The sequence below is a fragment of the Mirounga leonina genome, unplaced genomic scaffold, assembly GCF_011800145.1.
Source record: "Mirounga leonina isolate KUSES-001 unplaced genomic scaffold, KU_Mleo_1.0 Mir_107, whole genome shotgun sequence".
NCBI lineage: Eukaryota > Metazoa > Chordata > Mammalia > Carnivora > Phocidae > Mirounga > Mirounga leonina.
Window position 1 is genome coordinate 4,342,263 of NW_023270233.1, and position 19,668 is coordinate 4,361,930.

The following is a 19,668-nucleotide window of genomic DNA, read 5'->3' on the forward strand; positions in this document are numbered from 1 at the left end:
CGAAGGTAGACGCTTAACGACTGAGCCACTCACGCGCCCCTGTCTCATCTTAGTATAATTCTTAGATCAGCAAGAATAATCTTAAAGCATAGCAGAAAAGTTTTCCTCCCAAACAAAAATAACAAAAGAAAAAAATAGATAAGTTCAACTTCAAAAAAAAGCAGTGTTTTGTGCATGAAATGACAATATTAATAAAGTGGAAAGATCATCCACAGAATGGGAGAAAATATCTGCAAATAGTATCTCTGATAAAGATTTAGTATGTAGTTGGGATGCTCAGTTGGTTAAGCGTCTGCCTTTGGCTCAGGTCTTGATCTCAGGGTCCTGGAATCGAGTCCCACATCGGGCTCCTTGCTCAACGGGGAACCTGCTTCTCCTTCTCCCTCTGCCTGCCACTGCCCCTGCTTGTGTGCGTGCGCTCGCTCTCTCAGTCTCTCTCTCTGACAAATAAATAAAATCTTAAAAAAAAAAAAAAAGATTTAGTATGTAGATCTACAGCTCTTTAGACTCAGTCAAAAAGACAACCAAATTTAAAACTGGGCAAAGGTAGGGGCACCTGGGTGGCTCAGTCAGTTAAGCATCTGCCTTTGGGTCAAGTCATGATCCCAGGGTCCTGGGATTGAGCCCAGAGTTGGGCTCCCTGCTCAGTGGGGAGTCTGCTCCTCCCTCTTTGTCTCCCTCCGTGTGCTGGTTTACTCTCTCTCTCTTTCAAATAAATAAACATTCTAAAAAATAAAATTGGGCAAAGGTAATGGTTGCACAACACTGTAAATGTACTTAATGCTGCTGTATTTTACATTTCTACAAATGGTTAAAATGATAAATTTTATGTTACATATTTTTTATTGCCCACAGGAAAAAAATCACTAAGGTCGGGGAGGGGGAAACCAAAGGACATGAATAGACATTTCTGCTCAGAAGATATACAAATGGTCAGAAAAGGAAACTTTGTTAGTCATTAGGGATACTAATCCAGTTCACTAACAGGGATAGGTGTAACAACGACTTTTTTGTTTCAAAAGATTTATTTATTTTAGAGAGAGGGAGAGAGAGCACATGTGCATGTGCAAGAGCGGGGGAGGGCAGAGGGAGAGAATTTCAAGCAGACTCTGGGCTGAGCAGGAAGCCTTTTGGGCCCTGACCTCTCCACCTATGAGATTGTGATCTGAGGCAAAACCAAGACTTGGACACTTAATGGACTGAGCCACGCAGGTGCTCCTATAACAACTTTTTATTTTTTTTTAAGATTTTATTTATTTGTCAGAGAGAGACAGCGAGGGAGAAGCTGGCTCCCTGCTGAGCGAGAATCCAATGCGGGACTTGATCCCAGGACCCCAGGATTATGACCCGAGCCACCCAGGCGTCCAACTTTTTATAAAAAGAAAGAGTTGAGGAGGATGTGGTGCATTGCGTGTGGTAATTAAATTAGTGTAGCCACTGTGAAAAAAGGTTGGCAATTTCTCAAAATTTACGTATGGAACTGCCATGTGACCCAGAATTCCACTCCTGTGCATATACCTACGAGAATTGAAAAGAGTTCAAAAAAACCCGTATGTGAATATTCACAGCAGCATTATTCATAACATCCCTATGTGAAGACAACCTAAGTGATCAACTAAGGACAAATGGATAAATAAATTGGTTTTATCCATTTAAAGGATTAGTTTTAGCCATAAAATGGAATGAAGTGCTGATACTTGCTTCATGAACCTTGGAAACAATAGTTAAGTTAAAGAAGCTGTACAGGACACTTTCAGGCAAACAGGCTTGAGCAATGGAGTATAAAAGGTCCACATGACCACCTGACTGAATACAGAGGGGCCCATCCCCGGATCCACCTCAAAATAGCCATAGGTCCTGACTGGCCAACGGCTTACTTAACTAGTCACAGTGACCAAAAAAGGGAGAATGCCGCAGGTGGCCATATTCCTCGTCCCCCTTTAAAAACAGCCTCCACCCACTGCCTCCTTGCAGATACCCTCTCCGCTGTCCTGCCGGTGGCTCGCTTGCGGTGTATTCAGTCAACTTTTATCTCCTTTGCTCTGCCTCAGGTGGATTCTTTCACCACCTGCGCTACTGGATTCCACCCGAAGGGGTCGCTCCAAAAATTTGGGGGCTGATCAGATCCAGACACCTCATTTAGACACCACAGAAGCCAGACACAAAAGACCATATATTATATAATTCTATTACTATGAAGTATCTAGGACATTCAAATCCATAGAGACAAAGCCGATTAGTGGCTGTAAAGGGATGGCGGGAGCAGGGATTAAGGAGTGCTTAAGGGGTAGGGGTTTCTTCTAAGGGTTGAGGTGGTGATGGTTGCAGAACCTTATGACTATATAAAGGCCATTGGAAAAAATTTTTTTAAAAAGGTCACTGAATTGTACAAAATATTTAAAACAGTGAATTATGTGGTAAGTGAATTTCATCTCAATTTTAAAAAAACTTAGGAAGATGGTACAGGATATATCCATTCTTCCAAGTACTTGAACTAGAAAAAAACACAGAAAAGGCGAAAAAGCACAAAATGGCGGCGGGCTGATCGGATCACGTGACCGCCAATTCTTCCCTGCCCACCCTCAGAAAAGTCTTTTCTTCAGAGCTGGCGCAGAGACACAGGCGGCTCATTGTTATGGGAAACCCAGGTACCTCTTCTCAGGCGCGCTCCAGCTCTAGCTGCGTAGTGAGAGCGGTGAGCGTATTGAAGGCGACCTGCGGGGCGCGCACGTAGAACGTAAGCCCGTAAGCGCCGTTCCTCGCAGAGATGCGGAGGAGGGGAGAGGCGTGGAGGAAGAGGGGGAAGTTGGCGCATGCGCCTAACGCTGACGGGTTTGAAATGGCCTCGGTGTTAGCCGGGACCCGATTCAGGTGAAGGTCTGGTTCTCGCGGTTGGAGCAGCGGGCGGCGGAGCCGGGGTCCTAACGTCCTGTCGAATCCGCGGAAGGGCCGGGAGCGACCGTTTTGGTAGCACGGCGTCCGTAGGCCGGCGACGGTGGGGCTCTCGTGGGACTGGGGCGGGAGGGACATGGTCCCTTTTGTGCGGGTCGGAGCAGGCCCCGCGCGGCAGCCCCTCCCCCACCGCCTCGTTTTTTCGACCTTCCTCCCCCCACCTCGATTCTTCAGGTACCCCCAGCACCCCTCAGCCTCGGCTTGGCGGGTCTGGAGGGACTGCCGAGCGCCATCCGTCACTCTGGAGCCGCTGAGCTTTAGCTTCCCGGCCTCCGGCCCAGGGCGTCGGGTGGCTGGCGGCGGCGCGGGTTTTAGGGGATAGAGGCTCTCTGCCCAGCCTGGGGGATAAGGGGACCAGGGCTTTCAATAGTCCTCTCTTGGCACTTCGCCCAGTCTCGTGAGACGGAGGATTCCGCCTTCTCTGGTCTGCGTCCCGCGAGGAGCTGGGGCTGGAGGAAGATGGATGGCAGAGCTCTGGCCGCTCCGAGTCGCGGGGAGAAGGAGGGGGTGCGCGGGCTGAGATCTTGGCCTTTTCTGGCTTGGTTTTGGGGGGAGGGGTCTTAGCGATGGTTCTTTAGGGGGCATCCGTTATTTCAACCGTCTTTCCCCTCGAGGGAGGGGGGAGAGAGAAGAGGAGCCCCTTGGCCCTTCCCAACCCGAAAAAGTAAGGAGATGTTAGTTATTTAAATGATAGTCTTAAATACCTTTATTCAGTGTCTCGTCCCAATTTACGTTATTGGTTCCACCACTTTCAGCCCCCAATTGATTGCCAAAAGAAACACGCAGGCTCTATTTTCTTTGAACCTGAAGCTGTGTACTTTTAAGAATTGGGTAGATAACAGCACATGGTTTTCTGTTTAAATGTGACGGTTTGTAGTCACGGAAAGAAGTGCCTTTCTTGTGAGTCTGCCCCTAATGTCATATGTCGAAATTGGGTGCTTTTGGTGAGCTACTTGATGTAGAATGTTTTGCTGCATATCGGACGTTCATATATACCTTGTTATTTATACTAGGATTTACGAAGATGTCCTTGACAAACATTTCTGTAATAGTACTTTTATGACATTTATAGTTTGAACTTTAAAATGTGGATTCTTTTTCTTAATAGATCGCTGCTGTAGAAGACAAGTGAAGGTTTTTTGCCTCTTTCATCATGGCTCAGTTTGGAGGACAGAAGAATCCGCCATGGGCTACTCAGTTTACAGCCACTGCGGTATCTCAGCCAGGTCAGGCCACTGAGCACACGTACTGTAAACTTGGGGGTTGGGGGGAGGACATGTTATAACTATATGAATTAGGCTATCTGTGATATTGTAAAATGTTTCTAAATGACGTTTCTTTTATTTGTGAAGCTTTTAAAAATTCATGGATCAACTAGCAAAAAATCTGTTTTCACAGCAGTTTGGATAGGTACATAGAGTTTTTCAAACGTTAAATTGATTAACTTTTATTTGATTTAATTAGGTTAGCAGCCACTCATTGATTAGAGGTTATCTCATTTGGCATGTTAAGGTGAAGTATGCACATGCTATATTTAAGAATAAATGTATTAAAATTTTATATATTATGAAATTATATATGACTGGTTTTCAGCTGTTGGAGTTTAAAGTGGAAAACCCAATTCTAAAGAATTTATCAAACAAAGGAAAAAGATAAATAGATATAAAAGAGCAAATGGATATTTATATTTTCAAAATAAGGTCAACAGATGATGTCATTGAAAATCAGTAAGCTTCTTCCGTTTGCTTCTTAGGAAGAATTTTTTTTTTTTTTTTTTACCATTTGACTTAAGGTTTGAATCTTAAATAAGTTTCCCAAGGATTCTACAGAATGAATTTGAGTTTCTTTGGGTACCCAGAAAAATTGCAGCTTTTTCTGTTAATGAGTATACTTTTTGTTTATGACATCTCTAATACTGGTTCTTTACTGCCTTTTACTTAAAATACCTACTTTAGTAATTCAAGGTCAGTTACAGAGACCCTATGATCTTCTGACTTGGGTGTTCTACAGTTTGATGGACATGATTATCTTGTTATGTAGGGGACCTTTGTCTTTAAAGAAAGGGATACTTCAGAGTTTTTATTTTAGTTACTCTTCATTTGGGGGGGTTAAATGATCAGTTCTGCAGGCAACTGAAGAGATTATGAAATAATAGTTATAGATTGTATTTAATTCAGATCCAGGTACTTTTTTTTTTTTTTTTAAGATTTTATTTATTTGAGAGAGAGCTAACGAGCATGAGTGGGGGGCGGGGCAGAGGGAGAGGGAGAAGCATACTCCCCCTAAGGGAGCCCAGTGTGGGACTCGATCCCAGGGTCCCGGGATCATGACCTGAGCCGAAGGCAGACGCTCAACCGGCTGAGCCACCCAGGTGCCCAGATCAGGTACTTCTTCATGTTAAATAATGGGGACTCTGGTGTTGACTTAGTTTTGATGAAATGGGAATTATCAGCAATTACTATGTGTCCAGAAGCAAGTGCTATGGACTTGTATTTTGGTAAACTAAACATGTTTTACCTGGCTTTTTCTACATATAGTTTGTTTTATTTATTTATAAACCAGGTCAGGAACATAATTAATATTATGAATGATGTTTTGTTTTTATAAGGATTTTATTTATTTGACAGAGAGAGCAGGAGCAAGAAGGAGAGGGAGAAGCAGGCTTCCCACTGAGCAGGGAGCCTGATGTGGGGCTCGATCCCAGGACCCTGGGATCATGACCTGAGCTGAAGGCAGGTGCTTAACCAACTGAGCCACCGAGGTGCCCCTATAATTTGTTTTAAATTGATATCTGTATTGTTCCCAGTTAAATAGTTCTTCAGGTGGAAGTCTATTGTCTGTAGCTCTTAACATTTGTATTTTGGGGCACCTTGGTGGCTCAGTTGCTTGGGCGACTGTCTTCAGCTCAGGTCATGACCTCAGGGTCCTGGGATCAAGCCCTGTGTAGGGCTCTCTGCTCAGCAGGGAGCCTGCTTCTCCCTCTCCTCCCCACTCATGCTTTCTCTCGCTATCTCTGTCTTTCTCTCAGATAGATAAAATGTTTTAAAAAAAATTTGTATTGTAATTACTTAAATTCATGTTATACCTTTTTTGTTTTTATTTTAAGACTGAGCAAAGAAGACCGCAAACGTTCATATAGATTCTCAAACACAAAATCAGTAGTAAATATAGATCTCCCTTTCCATATTTGGCAGTAGAGTCCAAATATAAATAATGGGATTTGTGTAAACAGCTTTTATTTTTGCTGTAGAAAATTAATTATGGGTTTTCTTAGAACTTGTTAATCAGAGTTTTTCAAAATCAAATTTTATTGACGCATCATGACTTCAGTAAGTAGGCCTAGGGTTTTGATAGCATCTCTCTACTCTTAGCTTTCCTGTAAAAATCCTGGAGTAGGTTATAAATGGAACTCTCTAGTGATACTATTTTTATTAAAATGTTTATTTTCCAGGTGATATATTTCAGGCTGCTTCCTGAAAGCTTGCTCTCTTCTTACCTTCATCTTAAAGCCTTATTTGTGATTAATCATCTCATCTTAGTATAACTGATTTTCAGAGCCACACAAATTTTTGTAAAAGTTAAATTTTCAATCCCGAGGCAATTAAAATACGTTTTATTTACATCTCATCTAAATGGAGAACTGTTTTTATTTATTTATTTATTTATGTTAACTTTTAAGTAATCTCCACACCCAACATGGGACTTGAACTCACAACCCTGAGATCAGGAGTCACATGCTCCACTGGTTGAGCCAGCTAGGCGCCCCTAAATGGAGAACATTCTAGCAAATTATAGTGCTTCAGGTGTTCTCCTGGAAGCTTCAAATATAATTTGAGAAAAAATTTCAGCAAAGGACATAAAAGGACTTAATCGGCAATAGGGAAGGTGTCAGTTTTTTACTCTATTAAAAAAAAAAAAATGCACCCTTTGAAATAGTCCAGACATATTAGTATCAGAAGCTACTGTCATAAATCAAATGATCATGGAACAAAAAAAGGTTAACTGAGTAATTCAACTTGAATTAAATATTTTGATCTCTGTGCCTATATTTCAGACTCATTTTCTCTTGAGAGCAGTATGAAAATTACTACTCTTTTTGTATGTAACATAACATTTTATTTTTTTCAGTTAAAGTCTTTGGTATTCCATTTTCTTTCTTTTTTTTTTTTTTTAAAGATTTTATTTATTTGACAGAGCGAGAGCAGGAACACAAGCAGGGGAAGTGGGAGAGGGAGAAGCAGGCTTCTCGCGAGCAGGGAGCCCGATGCAGGACTCGATCCCAGGACACTGGGATCATGACCTGAGCTGAAGGTAGACGCTTAACGACTGAGCCACCCAGGCGCCCCACTATTCCATTTTCTAGCAAGGATATTTTGCATTTGTACTAACCTTGAAAGTTCTCAGCTAACAGTGATAGAAAATTTCACTGCATTCACACAGATGACTGATTTAAAATAATATAAAGCGGCACCTGGCTGGCTCAGAAGAGCATGGGACTCTGGATCTCAGAGTCATGAGTTTGAGCCCCATGTTAGGTGTAGAGAGTACTTAAATAAGTAAACTTAAAAAAATAAGTAATATTAAAAACTTCAGTAAAAGCATGCATGCTAGCAGTATATTGCTGAAATCTGATGTAAAATTGAAGATCAGTATTTGGATTGTTTCTGATTAATTTTGAATTCCTGAGTATCATCTATCATCTTTAGTTTTCCTTTTACCCCCATATTCAGTCATATATCAAATCTTGCTTTTTTCTCCTTTGAAAATGCCTCAGGTATACTCTATTTTACATTTAGGTCCTAGGCACTTCACATTTAAATAACTGTCATAGCTGCTTTCTCTTGCTCACAGCTCATATGCCAAAGTCTCTCACCTAACTTTCAGGTCCTTCCTTGTCTTTGCCAAACTTAATCCATAGTGCTTATCGTAGATCCTTAAGTCAGGAAGCTCTTTTTCCCATCTCTCACGTGGTAGTGTTACTCTTTATTATCCTTTATTTAGTTCTTTTTTTTTTTTTTTTTTAAGATTTATTTATTAGAGAGTGAGCGAGTGCGTAGTAGCTGAGGGAGAGGGAGAAGCAGACTCCCCGCTGAGCAGGGAGCCCAATGAGGGGCTCGATCCCAGGACCCCGGGATCATGACCTGAGCCGAAGGCAGATGCTTAACTGACTGAGCCAACCAGGTGCCCCTCTGTTATTTAGTTCTAATTGCTTTTATTTGCTTTCCTCTCATACATACTGGATATGCTGCATCTCACTTCTCTCTCAGCTCCAATATATTTGTCAGATGTGATACTACTAAAGCATAATTTCTTTTTTTTTTTCCCTCCAAGTAGGCTCCTCCCTACAAGGAGCTCAAACTCATAACCCTGAGATCAAGAGTCACATGCTCTACCGACTAAGCCAGCCAGGCACCCCTCCTAATTTCTGTCTAAATTAAAGACTTTTTCAAAACTGGTTGGGAGCTGACCTAGATTCTGTCTCAACAACTTTATCAGATAAGGAATTTGACGCCCAGAAAGGTGATGAAATTTGTTTAGGTTTTACAGATGGTCACAGGAGAGTTAATGTTAGAACATCAGAATTGTGGTTCATCATATCTTCCATTATTTTTACTCGTCTACAAAAAATATCTTCAAGGATTTTAGAATTCATTTCAAACTCCTTGGGATGGTATTCATGATGTTCTGTCATTCCAGCCTTACATACCATTTCTCCTACACTGAAATAATTATTCTTAATATTTCCCCTTTTTTTCCATCTCCTAGCTGAAGTGCTGTGATATGTATTCAGTGACAGTCATATTTGTTTCTAGAACTTTTAGGTTTGAAAGTTTAAGTTTCCTATATATAAAGAGACATTGAGAGAGATAGCTGGTGAATCACTGATTGAATCTTTATGAGATTTCTTTTTTTTTTTTTTTTTTTAAGATTTTATATATATTTATGGGGTTCCTAGAGGGTTAAGTCGGTTAGTCATATGCCTTTGACTCAGGTCATGGTCCCGGGTCCTGGAATTAGGCCCCATGTTGGGCTCCCTTTTGGGAAATCTGCTCCTCCCTTTCCCTTTGCTCCTCCCCCTGCTTGTGTGTGCACGCACGTGCTCTTTCCCCCTCCCTCTCTCTCTGGCTCACTTTCTCAGATAAATAAAATCTTAAAAAAAATAAAAGTATTAAGACTATACTTTCAGGGATCATTTCTATAGTTAGTTAAAAAAATAAAAGTATTGGGGCGCCTGGGTGGCTCAGTTGGTTAAGCGACTGCCTTCGGCTCAGGTCATGATCCTGGAGTCCCGGGATCGAGTCCCGCATCGGGCTCCCTGCTCGGCAGGGAGTCTGCTTCTCCCTCTGACCCTCCTCCCTCTCATACTCTCTGTCTCTCATTCTCTCTCTCTCAAAATAAATAAATAAAATCTTTTAAAAAAATAAATAAATAAATAAAAGTATTTATTTATTTGAGAGAGTGTGCTCGTGAGCGGATGGAGAGAGACAAGCAGAGTCCTTGATCCCATGACCTGAGCCAAAATCAAGAGTTGGACGCTTAACTGACAGAGCCACCGAGGCACCCCATGAGATATTTTTTAAAATTTATTTTTATTTTTGGGACGCCTGGGTGGCTCAGTTGGTTAAGCGACTGCCTTCGGCTCAGGTCATGGTCCCGTGGTCCTGTGATCGAGTCCTACATCAGGCTTCCCCTGCTCTGTGGGGAGTCTGCTTCTTCCTCTCCCTCTGCCTGCCACTCCCCCTGCTTGTGCTCTCTCTCTGTCAAATGAATAAAATCTTTTTTAAAAATAAAAAAATAAAATTTATTTTTATTTTATGTACTCGAACTCACGAACCCAAGATCAAGAGTTGCATGCTCCACTCCTGAGCCAGCCAGGTGCCCCACTGATTGAAACATTAACTCTTAGATTAATTATAATAGTTTGTAGATTTGACTCAAAATATTTGCATTTTTATCTGTATGTAACCATAGTAATACTGAAGTGTGGGGAATGATTTAGCATATTTTCACCTATTTTCTCATCTATTTCTTTTGACCATTTATAAAATGACTGCATTCTGGCCATAGAGAAACATGAACTACTTTAGGAGTTAAAACTATAGTTATAATGTGCTTTCCAACAGGTGACTGAAGCTAATACCAATACAGTTGTTTTAACTATGACTCCCATTTTTCCTACCTCTTCATTCTGGCCCAATTATCATCTTTTAAAACCATAATCTCTTGAGCTTGAAAACAAGCTCAGATTGCTAAATTCCAAAATTCATGGTCTTTTTCAAACAAATAATAGCTGATACACTATGTATACTTCACTTTATTAGTTATTCTTTAATGGACTTGAATGTTTACAGCTCATTTGGTAGGAAAGGATTGCTACTGGTATTGGTTTAACCCCTTTAAACACTGTGTGTGCTATGTAATAGCGAATAGTCTCTAACACATTTTTCTGAGAGTAAAAAAATACACATAAAATCTTTTTTTTTTTAAAGATTTTATTTATTTATTTGAGAGAGAGAGAGACTGAGAGAGAGAGCGCATGAAAGGGGGGAGGGTCAGAGGGAGAAGCAGACTCCCTGATGAGCAGGGAGCCCGATGCGGGACTCGATCCCGGGACTCCAGGATCATGACCTGAGCCGAAGGCAGTCGCTTAACCAACTGAGCCACCCAGGCGCCCTACACATAAAATCTTTTAAGGCTTGCTGTTAATATATACTTTTCCCCCTCATCCTCTGAGTATGCCTTACTTGTGCTCTTATCCAGTGACAGCTGCATTAACATCAAACTACAGAGGCGCCTGGGTGGTTCAGTTAAGTGCCTTCAGCTCAGGTCATGATCCCAGGGTCTTAGGGTCGAGCCCCCGCATTGGGTTCCCTGCTTAGTGGGTGGAGAGCCTCCTTCTCCTCTGCCGGTCCCCCTGCTTGTGTTCTCTCTCTCTCTTTCTCTCTCTGTCTCAAATAATTAAAATCTAAAAAAAAAAAACCAAAAAACTATCTTTTCTTTTCTTTTTTTTCTCCCTATCCTAACTTGAGCATGCAACTTTGTGGTTCTGAACTTTATTATTTCAGGATGACTCATCTTAGTAAAGATAGAGCACCAAGGTTTAAAGGTATAGGATTTTTTTTTTTTTTAAGATTTTTTAAATTTATTTGACAGAGACACAGTGAGAGAGGGAACACAAGCAGAGGGGGTGGGAGAAGGAGAGGCAGGCCTCCCACTGAGCAGGGAGCCCGATGTGAGGCTCGATCCCAGGACCCCGGGATCATGACCCGAGCCGAAGGCAGACGCTCAATGACTGAGCCACCCAGGCGCCCCAAAGGTATAGGATTTTTAAATTTAACAGTGAGTTTGATAAAATTAAGGGACAACAGAAAAGGGACAGGCTTCTCTCTTGTGTTTTAATGGTGTGTTCATTGGTATTCAGTAGAAACTGCTAGTATGGGGGCACCTGAGTGGCTCAGTCGGTTAAGCGTCTGCCTTCGGCTCAGGTCATGATCCCAGCGTCCTGGGATCGAGCTCTGCATCGGGCTCCCTGCTCAGCGAGAAGCCTGCTTCTCCCTCTCCCACTCCACCCTGCTTGTGTTCCCTCCTTCACAGTCTCTCTCTCTGTCAATTAAATAAATAAATAAAATCTTAAAAAAAAAAAAACTGCTAGTATGTCATAACACGAGTGTACATTTTAGAAAATGATAAAATTTACATTTTTCTTTAAAGGTTTAAGAAAACTTAGCCCTTAAGTTTACTTGTTTGCCTGGTAGCCTGTGGTCATCTAGGGCTCATTTCATAGGTTTGTCTATGGAAGTATTGATACACAGTGATAAGCATATCTTTTTCCAAAGGGTCACAAGACCTTCAGCAATCAAAGTGAATTAGGTATAGGTAAATGAACAGACTGTTCTATTGTGGATAATTGGAAAAGATCTCCAGCTGACAAGTATTTGGCCACTTAGGTGGAGAGAAAGATTAAATCAGGGATTGATACCTCTGTAATACGCAGGTTATAAAATTGTCTTGCAGAATATTGATTATAATTCACAAGAGTGGAGAATGCTACTTACAAGTACTCAAGGGTAGTTTCTCAGATAACCACAAAAAAGGAGTATTAATAATGAAATATACTTTATGGAGAGTAAAGTAAATATGAATGATTTTAAAAAGAGCTATATTGCAGATATATAAAACATGCACAGTGATTTCACAAAATTTGAATTAACTAGCTAGTGGTGTGACACAACTAGTAGAATGTAAATTTCCTTCCCATAAATTTCTAGCAGTTGAACCCTTGAAGAACAGGGGTTTGAACCGTGTGACTTTGATGCCGATTTTTTTTGGGGGGGGGATAAGTACTGTCCTGTAAATGTATTTTCCTTATGATTTTCTTTTCTCTAGCTTATTTTATTGAAAGAATACAGTATATAGGAACTCCTAGGTGGCTCAGTTGGTTAAGTGTCGACTCTTGATCTCGACTCAGGTCTTGATCTCAGGGTCGTGAGTTCAAGCACTTTGTTGGGCCCCATGCTGGGCATGGAGCCTACTTAAAAAAAAAAATTATATAGTACATATAACATACAAAATATGTTAACTGTTCCTGTTGCTGGTAAGGCTTCCACTCAACAGTTGGCTGTTAGTAGTATTTTGTTTATAGTTTGTTTTTAAAGATTTTATTTATGGGGGGGTGTAAGCTCATGCATGGGGGCGGGGAGGGAGAGGGATAAGCAGACTCCGTGCTGAGGGCAGAGCCTTAAGTGGGGATCTATCTTACAACCCTGAGATCATGACCTGAGCCAAAACCAAGAGTCAGACACTTAACTGAGCCACACAGAGGTGCCTAGAGAAACTTTATTTTCCTTCTAAATCCAAAGGCTAGTTTTTTTTTTTTTTTTTTTTTAAAGATTTTATTTATTTATTTGACAGAGAGATAGCGAGAGCAGGAACACAAGCAGGGGGAGTGGGAGAGGGAGAAGCAGGCTTCCTGCCGAGCAGGGAGCCCGATGTGGGACTCGATCCCAGGACCCTGGGATCATGACCTGAGCCGAAGGCAGACGCTTAACAGCTGAGCCACCCAGGCGCCCCAAAGGCTAGTTTTAAAAATTGAATACCACTTAGTCTGATTCACATAAACATTAATATTTAATTTCATTTTCAAAGTCCAATAATGAAAACTTACAGTTCAACACTGAGTAAGCCACATGTTTAGGTAATATTTCTTAAAAAATAGTTTTTTGTTTTTTGTTTTTTTCTTAAAAGTCTTAAAATATGGTACAGCACCTAAATTTTCAGTGGCATATATAGGCTATTAACACATGTTCTGAAATCTGGTAGTTTACATCAGTGCTGAGGTCTTTTGTTTCTGTCGTTTTTGTTTTTTTTTTTTAAGATTTTATTTATTTGTTTGACAGAGACAGCGAGAGAGGGAACACAAGCAGGGGAAGTGGGAGAGGGAGAAGCAGGCTCCCCGCTGAGCCGGAAGCCCGATGTGGGGCTCAATCCCAGGACATGGGGCGCAATCCCAGGACACTGGGATCATGACCTGAGCTGAAGGCAGACGCTTAACTGACTGAGCCACCCAGGCACCCCTGTTTTTGTTTTTGTTTTTTTTTTAATTTATTTATTTAAGTAACCTCCACACACCCAATGTGGGGCTCGAACTCAGGATGCCAAGATCAAGAGTCACATGCTCCTTCAACAGAGCCAGTCAGGCACCCCCTGAATTAACTTTTAATAAAAAAAGAACATTGAGCTTTATACTTTTTCTATGCTACTGTAGTTTTCCTTCTACTCATTTTAGTGTTTCACTTTATACTGTTCACAGTTTTCTTCAAAGTCTTTGAATGCAATCCTACCATGCAAAATTTGGGAAGAAATGATAATTAGAAAACATATAAATGACAAACTTTTATGACTAAGTGTTGATCCAGTCACTAACTGCTAATATATGTGAATGGAATGGCTTTTTTGTTTTTGTTTTTGTTTTTTTTAGTAAGCTCTACACTCAACGTGGGGCTTGAACTCATGTCCCTGAGGTCAAGAGTTGCATGCTCTACTGACTAAGCCAGCTAGGCACCCTGTATTTTTTTTTTTTTTCCAGATTTTATTTCAGAGAGAGAGAGACAGCAGCACAGGGAGGGGCAAGAGAAGGGAGAGGGAGAGAAAATCTTGAGCAGACTCTGCGCTGAGCAGTGGGCTCAATCCCACAACCTGAGCCGAAGTCAAGAGTCGGACGCTCTGCTGATTGAGCCACCTAGACGTCCCTGCCCCTGTATTTTTAATCATCAAGACATCAGTATGGTCTTAAAGCCTTGTGTCTGTGTATGCTTCCCTGTGTGTGAATGGCTTACATAGATGTAACATTGTATGGTGTCCTAGAAAAAGAATGCCGTCAACAAATCAACTAATTGGTACTTCCTTTCATTAGGAAAATTTTATTCCAAGACAGTAGGCTATTGGTAGTTAATTTTGGGGGATTCAAAAGTTATATATGGATTTTCCAAATGTGCATGGAGGTCAAGCACCTTTAAGTCCCATATTGTTAGGGGTAACCGTAATTTTTTTGTAGTTTCTAATTCATCACACTATTAACGGTAGAAGAGAGGTGTGTCTGTCATACTACCTACTTAATGCTAGGCTGCTTTGTGATGCCAGGATTCAGAACACCTAAAAAAGTAATAGGAAAAAATAGACTTTCTGGGATATTGGCTCTGAGCTCTTCTGCTGTCGCAACTTCCAAGGTTCTGAAATTGGTACCAACAGAATGAAACAGAGCAGATCTGAGGTCAGAGCCCTGGCTTGGTGAAGGAGCTGGGTATGATATTTGAATCACGGATACTACTTTGTCAAATGTGTATAACATGCCAATCTTAGAATTTAAAGCACTAATTTTTCCTATGGTCTTTATCTTGTGTTCAGTGAGTATTTTGCTTCTGTTGTCCTAGAACAGTGGTTCTTAACCTTTTTTGGGTCTGTAATTCTCTTGAAAACTGATTAAAGCTTTGGACTTTCTCATCTGCAATTTTGCATACAATAAGGTTAATAGGATCCACTGATTAGAACCTGTGTCCTAGAATTCAGTACCTTTTCCTTTATTGTCATTGTAGTTAACCTCATTTTGAACTTATGCTGGTATTGAGATATTCTCCACTTCTATTTAAATTACTTTTTAAATTCATTTAGTTAGTTCTGGTTTTTTCTCTCTTCCCATCTGTGATATCTGACTTTCCTTAAAAACAAGAAAATATTAATGTGGTAAGGACTTAGGCCATTTAGAAATTTTTTGCCCACCTTAGACTCTTCCTTTTCTCCCTCCTTTTTCAATTTTTAAAAATCAGTATTTTTTGCAGGGAGTAATTTGTAATTTATAGGAACTACAAACATACTTTCTGGGGTTTTTGTTTGTTTTTGCTTTACTTTCTTGTTGGTTTGTTTTATTTTTAAGTAAAATTAGTCTGAGCTTTTTTTATTTTTTATTTATTTATTTATTTTTAAAGATTTTATTTATTTATTTGAGAGAGAGAGAATGAGAGAGAGAGAACACCTGAGAGGGGATAGGGTCAGAGGACGAAGCAGACTCCCTGCTGAGCAGGAAGCCCAATGTGGGACTCGATCCCAGGACTCTAGGATCATGACCTGAGCCGAAGGCAGTCGCTTAACCAGCTGAGCCACCCAGGCGCCCTAGTCTGAGCTTTTAAACAACTGATTTGAACCTCACACTTCTGAAGATTTTCTGGGATAGTCTAGACTAGGTGCTTTGGTTAGTTCATTAACGTTCTCTGTTCTGTTCTTGTAAAGCAAAATACTGTTCTTTCTATAAGGTTGTTAACTAATAATTAAAGAGCAGCATTTTTTTCAGGTTATTTTCAGATACAAGCAAGATGCTTTGGAAAAGGGAGTGTTCCATGTGTAAATATTGCTTTTCTGGCAATCTTTTGAGATTCAGAATGCTGAGTTGGCATATTAAGGGTTCTGAGAAATCCTTTTTCTCAGAAATTTAAGTCATTATGGTTAATTTTATCTCATTGCCCCATATAGTAGTGCACTGAAATTAAAAACTTTTTGTGCTTTTAAACAATATGCATAATTCGCTGTTTCCTAAACTTCTTTTTTAAAGTAAGCTCTGTGCCCATTGTAGGTCTTAAACTCATGACCCTGATGAGATCAAGAGTTGCATGCTCTACCAGCTGAGCCAGCCAGGTGCCCCTGTTTCCTTAGCTTTTTGAACCTTGGGCCCTTTTTTTTGTTTTCTGACTTTAATGTCCTGGGGAGCTAGTTAGTCATTGTTCCAGGAGATGCAATTTTGGGAATGGTAGTGCTGCATTGCAGTTTTTATTTTTATTTTTTAATTTGACTTATTTGTTTTTTAAAGATTTTATTTATTCATTTGCAAGAGAGAGAGGCAGAGAAAACATAAGTAGGGGGAGGGGCGGAGGGAGAGGGAGAAGCAGGTTCCCTGCTGAGCTGGGAGCCCGACATGGGGCTCCATCCCAGGACCTGGAGATATGACCTGAGCTGAAGGCAGACACTTAACTGACTGAGCCACCCAGGCGCCCCATACACTGCAGTTTTTAGTTGATTGCTTTTTGCATTCATTGGAATTGCATGAAAACATCAAGTAAAATCTTTCTCATGTTCTCTTGAGCTCTTAGCCTTGTTTAAGCATACATTCAACATTAAGTACCTAATCTATCGTATTTTGAGTCCTCTCCCAATTTAGTTTTATCAAATTATAATTTTAAGTCACTATGGTTAATTTTATCTCATTGCCCCATATAGTAGTGCACTAAAATTAAAAACTTTTTGTGCTTTTAAACACAAAAGTTGGGGTGCCTGAGTTCAGTTAAGCGTCTGCCTTTGGCTTAAGTCATGATCTCCAGGTCTTGGGATCTAGCCCTACATCAGGCTTCCGGCTCATTGGGGAGTCTGTTTCTCCCTCTCCCTCTACCCATCCCCCTCCACTTGCTCATGCTCTCTCACTTTCTCTCTCACAAGAGTAAATAAAATCTTAAAAAAAAAAAAACACAAAAGTTGTTTTGGTCTGTTTCCTAGTTTTTATTTTTATTTATTTAAGATTTTATTTATTTATTTGACAGAAAGAGAGAGGGGCAGCCAGAGAGGGAACACAAGCAGGGGGAGTGGGAGAGGGAGAAGCAGGCTTCCCGCCGAGCAGGGAGCCCGATGTGGGGCTCGATCCCAGGATGCTGGGATTATGACCTGAGCCAAAGGCAGATGCTTAACGACTGAGCCACCCAGGCGCCCCTGTTTCCTAGTTTTTATTTTATTTTATTCATTTTATTTTATTTTTTTAAAGATTTATTTGACAGAGATAGCGAGAGAAGGAACACAAGCAGGGGGAGAGGGAGAGGGAGAAGCAGGCTTCCCACAGCGCAGGGAGCCTAATGTGGGGCTCGATCCCAGGACCCTGGGAACATGACCTGAGCCGAAGGCAGACGCTTAATGACTGAGCCACCCAGGCGCCCCTGTTTCCTAGTTTTTAAATTAATGCAAAGTAGGTATATGAAAAGTTTGTCCAATGGAAAGTTTTAGGGTGGATCACTTCCAGCAGCACTGTCTTCAATATATGATTCTCATCTACTTGGAGATAAAACAGTAAATTCTAGATAAATAAAGTAAGACAGTTTATTTTCTGCTCTTTTTCCTAAAAATACTTCTTGAGAGTACTTTAGCCTCTTGGTCTAGGTAAGGTTGTAGTTTAATTTTATAGAATAATGTTTTCTTATATCTATTACGACATGAAAATTTAGTATAAAGCCACTGGGATCTGAGGAGACACTTGAATCAATTAAATTTAATAAGCATTACTGGAATTTTGCTTTAGGTTTTTACTAAACAATGGCAGAACATAATTCATTAAGCACTTACGAAAAATTCCTAGAAAGGATCCAAATAATGCTTTTTTTTTTCTTTTCCTTTTTAATCTCATTTTAGCTGCATTGGGTGTTCAACAGCCATCACTCCTTGGAGCATCTCCTACCATTTATACCCAGCAAACTGCATTAGCAGCAGCAGGCCTTACCACACAAACCCCAGCCAACTACCAGTTAACTCAGACTGCAGCCTTGCAGCAACAAGCTGCAGCTGCAGCAGCTGCATTGCAACAGGTGAGTCTTTATTGGGTTTCAGTCTGTGACATATTAAACTGTCATATCTGAGTAGCCAGATGATTCTTAAAGAATTAATAATTGTGGGTTTTGTTTTGTTTTGTTTGAGATTTATTTATTTGAGAGAGGGAGTCCATGTGTGTGCATGCACACAAATGCACAGGGTGGACGGGCAGAGAGAGAGGGCGAATCCCAAGCAGACCCCGCGCTGAGCATGGAGCCTGAGATGGGGTTGGATCCCAGGACCCCGAGATCATGACCTGAGCTGAAACCAAGAGTCAGACACTTAACTGACTGTGCCCCCCAGGTGCCCCAATAATTGTATATTTTTATTATGCTTATTGTTTTTTAAGGTAATAAAAATTGTATATGCCTAAGACAGAACACTACATTTGCATGGTCAAAATTCTTAAAATGGGCAGTTCTTATACCTTAATTATTTGAATAAAATTCAGTTCTTAATGAATCCCAGAGTATAAAGAATCACCAGTTTGCTTATTTTTGGTGAAGTTCAGTTCCATAAAATTTCTTTGTAGTGTGATTTTGTTTATGTATTTGTATGTATGTATATCGCTTCTTGAGAATGAATAAAACTGATTTCATATTTCTTTTCATAAATCTTTTTTTTTCCAGCAATATTCACAACCTCAGCAGGCCTTGTATAGTGTGCAACAACAGGTTAGTTTATATTTTCCATGTTTAAAACTGATAGAAAAAAAAAATAACTTGTCCCAGATTCAGTTTATATAGATTTTATTTCCTGTCAGCTACATTAATATGTGATTTGAATTCTTTGGTAGTGGGCTAAATGAGGTAGGCAAAAAAGGAATGTCTCCAAGGGAGAGGAGGAAGATAGAGGTCCTGAAAATCCAAATCCTCAATTAGCAGCCAGTCTTTGTCACATGTTTTTTTTTTTTTAAAAGATTTATTCATTTATTTATTTGAGAGAGAGCATGGGGGGGGTACAGAGTTGGAGGGAGAAGCAGACTCCCCACTGAGCAGGGAGCCCGACACTAGGCCGGATCTCAGGACCCCAGGATCAGGACCAGAGCCGAAGGCAGATGTTTAACTGACTGAGCCACCCAGGCGCCCCTGTCACATTTCTGGGGAGGCATGCAGAGGATAATTTGGAAAGAATCACTGGACTACTGAATCTTTGAGCCAGTTCTTCTGTGTGGAACATCTAGCCCTACTGTGCTGTACTAGACCACATGTGAAAATGAAAAGATCCTTTTTCCCATTTGAAGCCTTAACCCTAGATAGACCATTGGCTTTGAGCCTTTATTTTTTATTTTAATTTTTTTCTTTTCATAGAGAGCGTGCACGGGGGTGGGAGAAGCAGAGGGCGAGGGAGAAAGAATCTTAAGCAGGCTCCATGTCCAGCATGGAACCCGATGTGGGACTCAGTCTCACAACCTTGAGATCATGACCGGGGCCAAAATCAAGAGTTAGATGCTTAACTGACTGAACCACCCAGGCTGCCCCTACTTGAATTTTTTTAACCTTTTAAGTTTTTTTTAAATGTAAGCTCTATGCCCAGCATGGAGCGTGAACTCATGACTATTGACATCAAGAGTCGCATGCTCTACCGAATGACCCAGCCAGG

The 19,668-nt window shown here is 40.8% G+C and overlaps 1 protein-coding gene across 6 annotated transcripts in view; it reads left to right on the forward strand.

Moving 5' to 3' along the window:
- Positions 1-19,668, forward strand: part of LOC118018788 (cell division cycle and apoptosis regulator protein 1) — a 105,511-nt gene that overhangs the window by 39,930 nt on the left and 45,913 nt on the right. For 3 of the 6 annotated variants that reach the window (XM_035017533.1, XM_035017560.1, XM_035017570.1), the window contains exons 1-4: positions 2,833-2,995; positions 4,061-4,178; positions 17,890-18,062; positions 18,696-18,740. In XM_035017533.1, the coding sequence (XP_034873424.1) occupies positions 4,106-4,178; positions 17,890-18,062; positions 18,696-18,740 (291 nt within the window). In that variant the 5' untranslated portion in view covers positions 2,833-2,995; positions 4,061-4,105. Of the gene's footprint in view, positions 1-2,781; positions 2,996-4,060; positions 4,179-17,889; positions 18,063-18,695; positions 18,741-19,668 lie in introns of those variants that run through there. The other 3 variants (XM_035017536.1, XM_035017550.1, XM_035017539.1) reach the window with 3 other exon arrangements.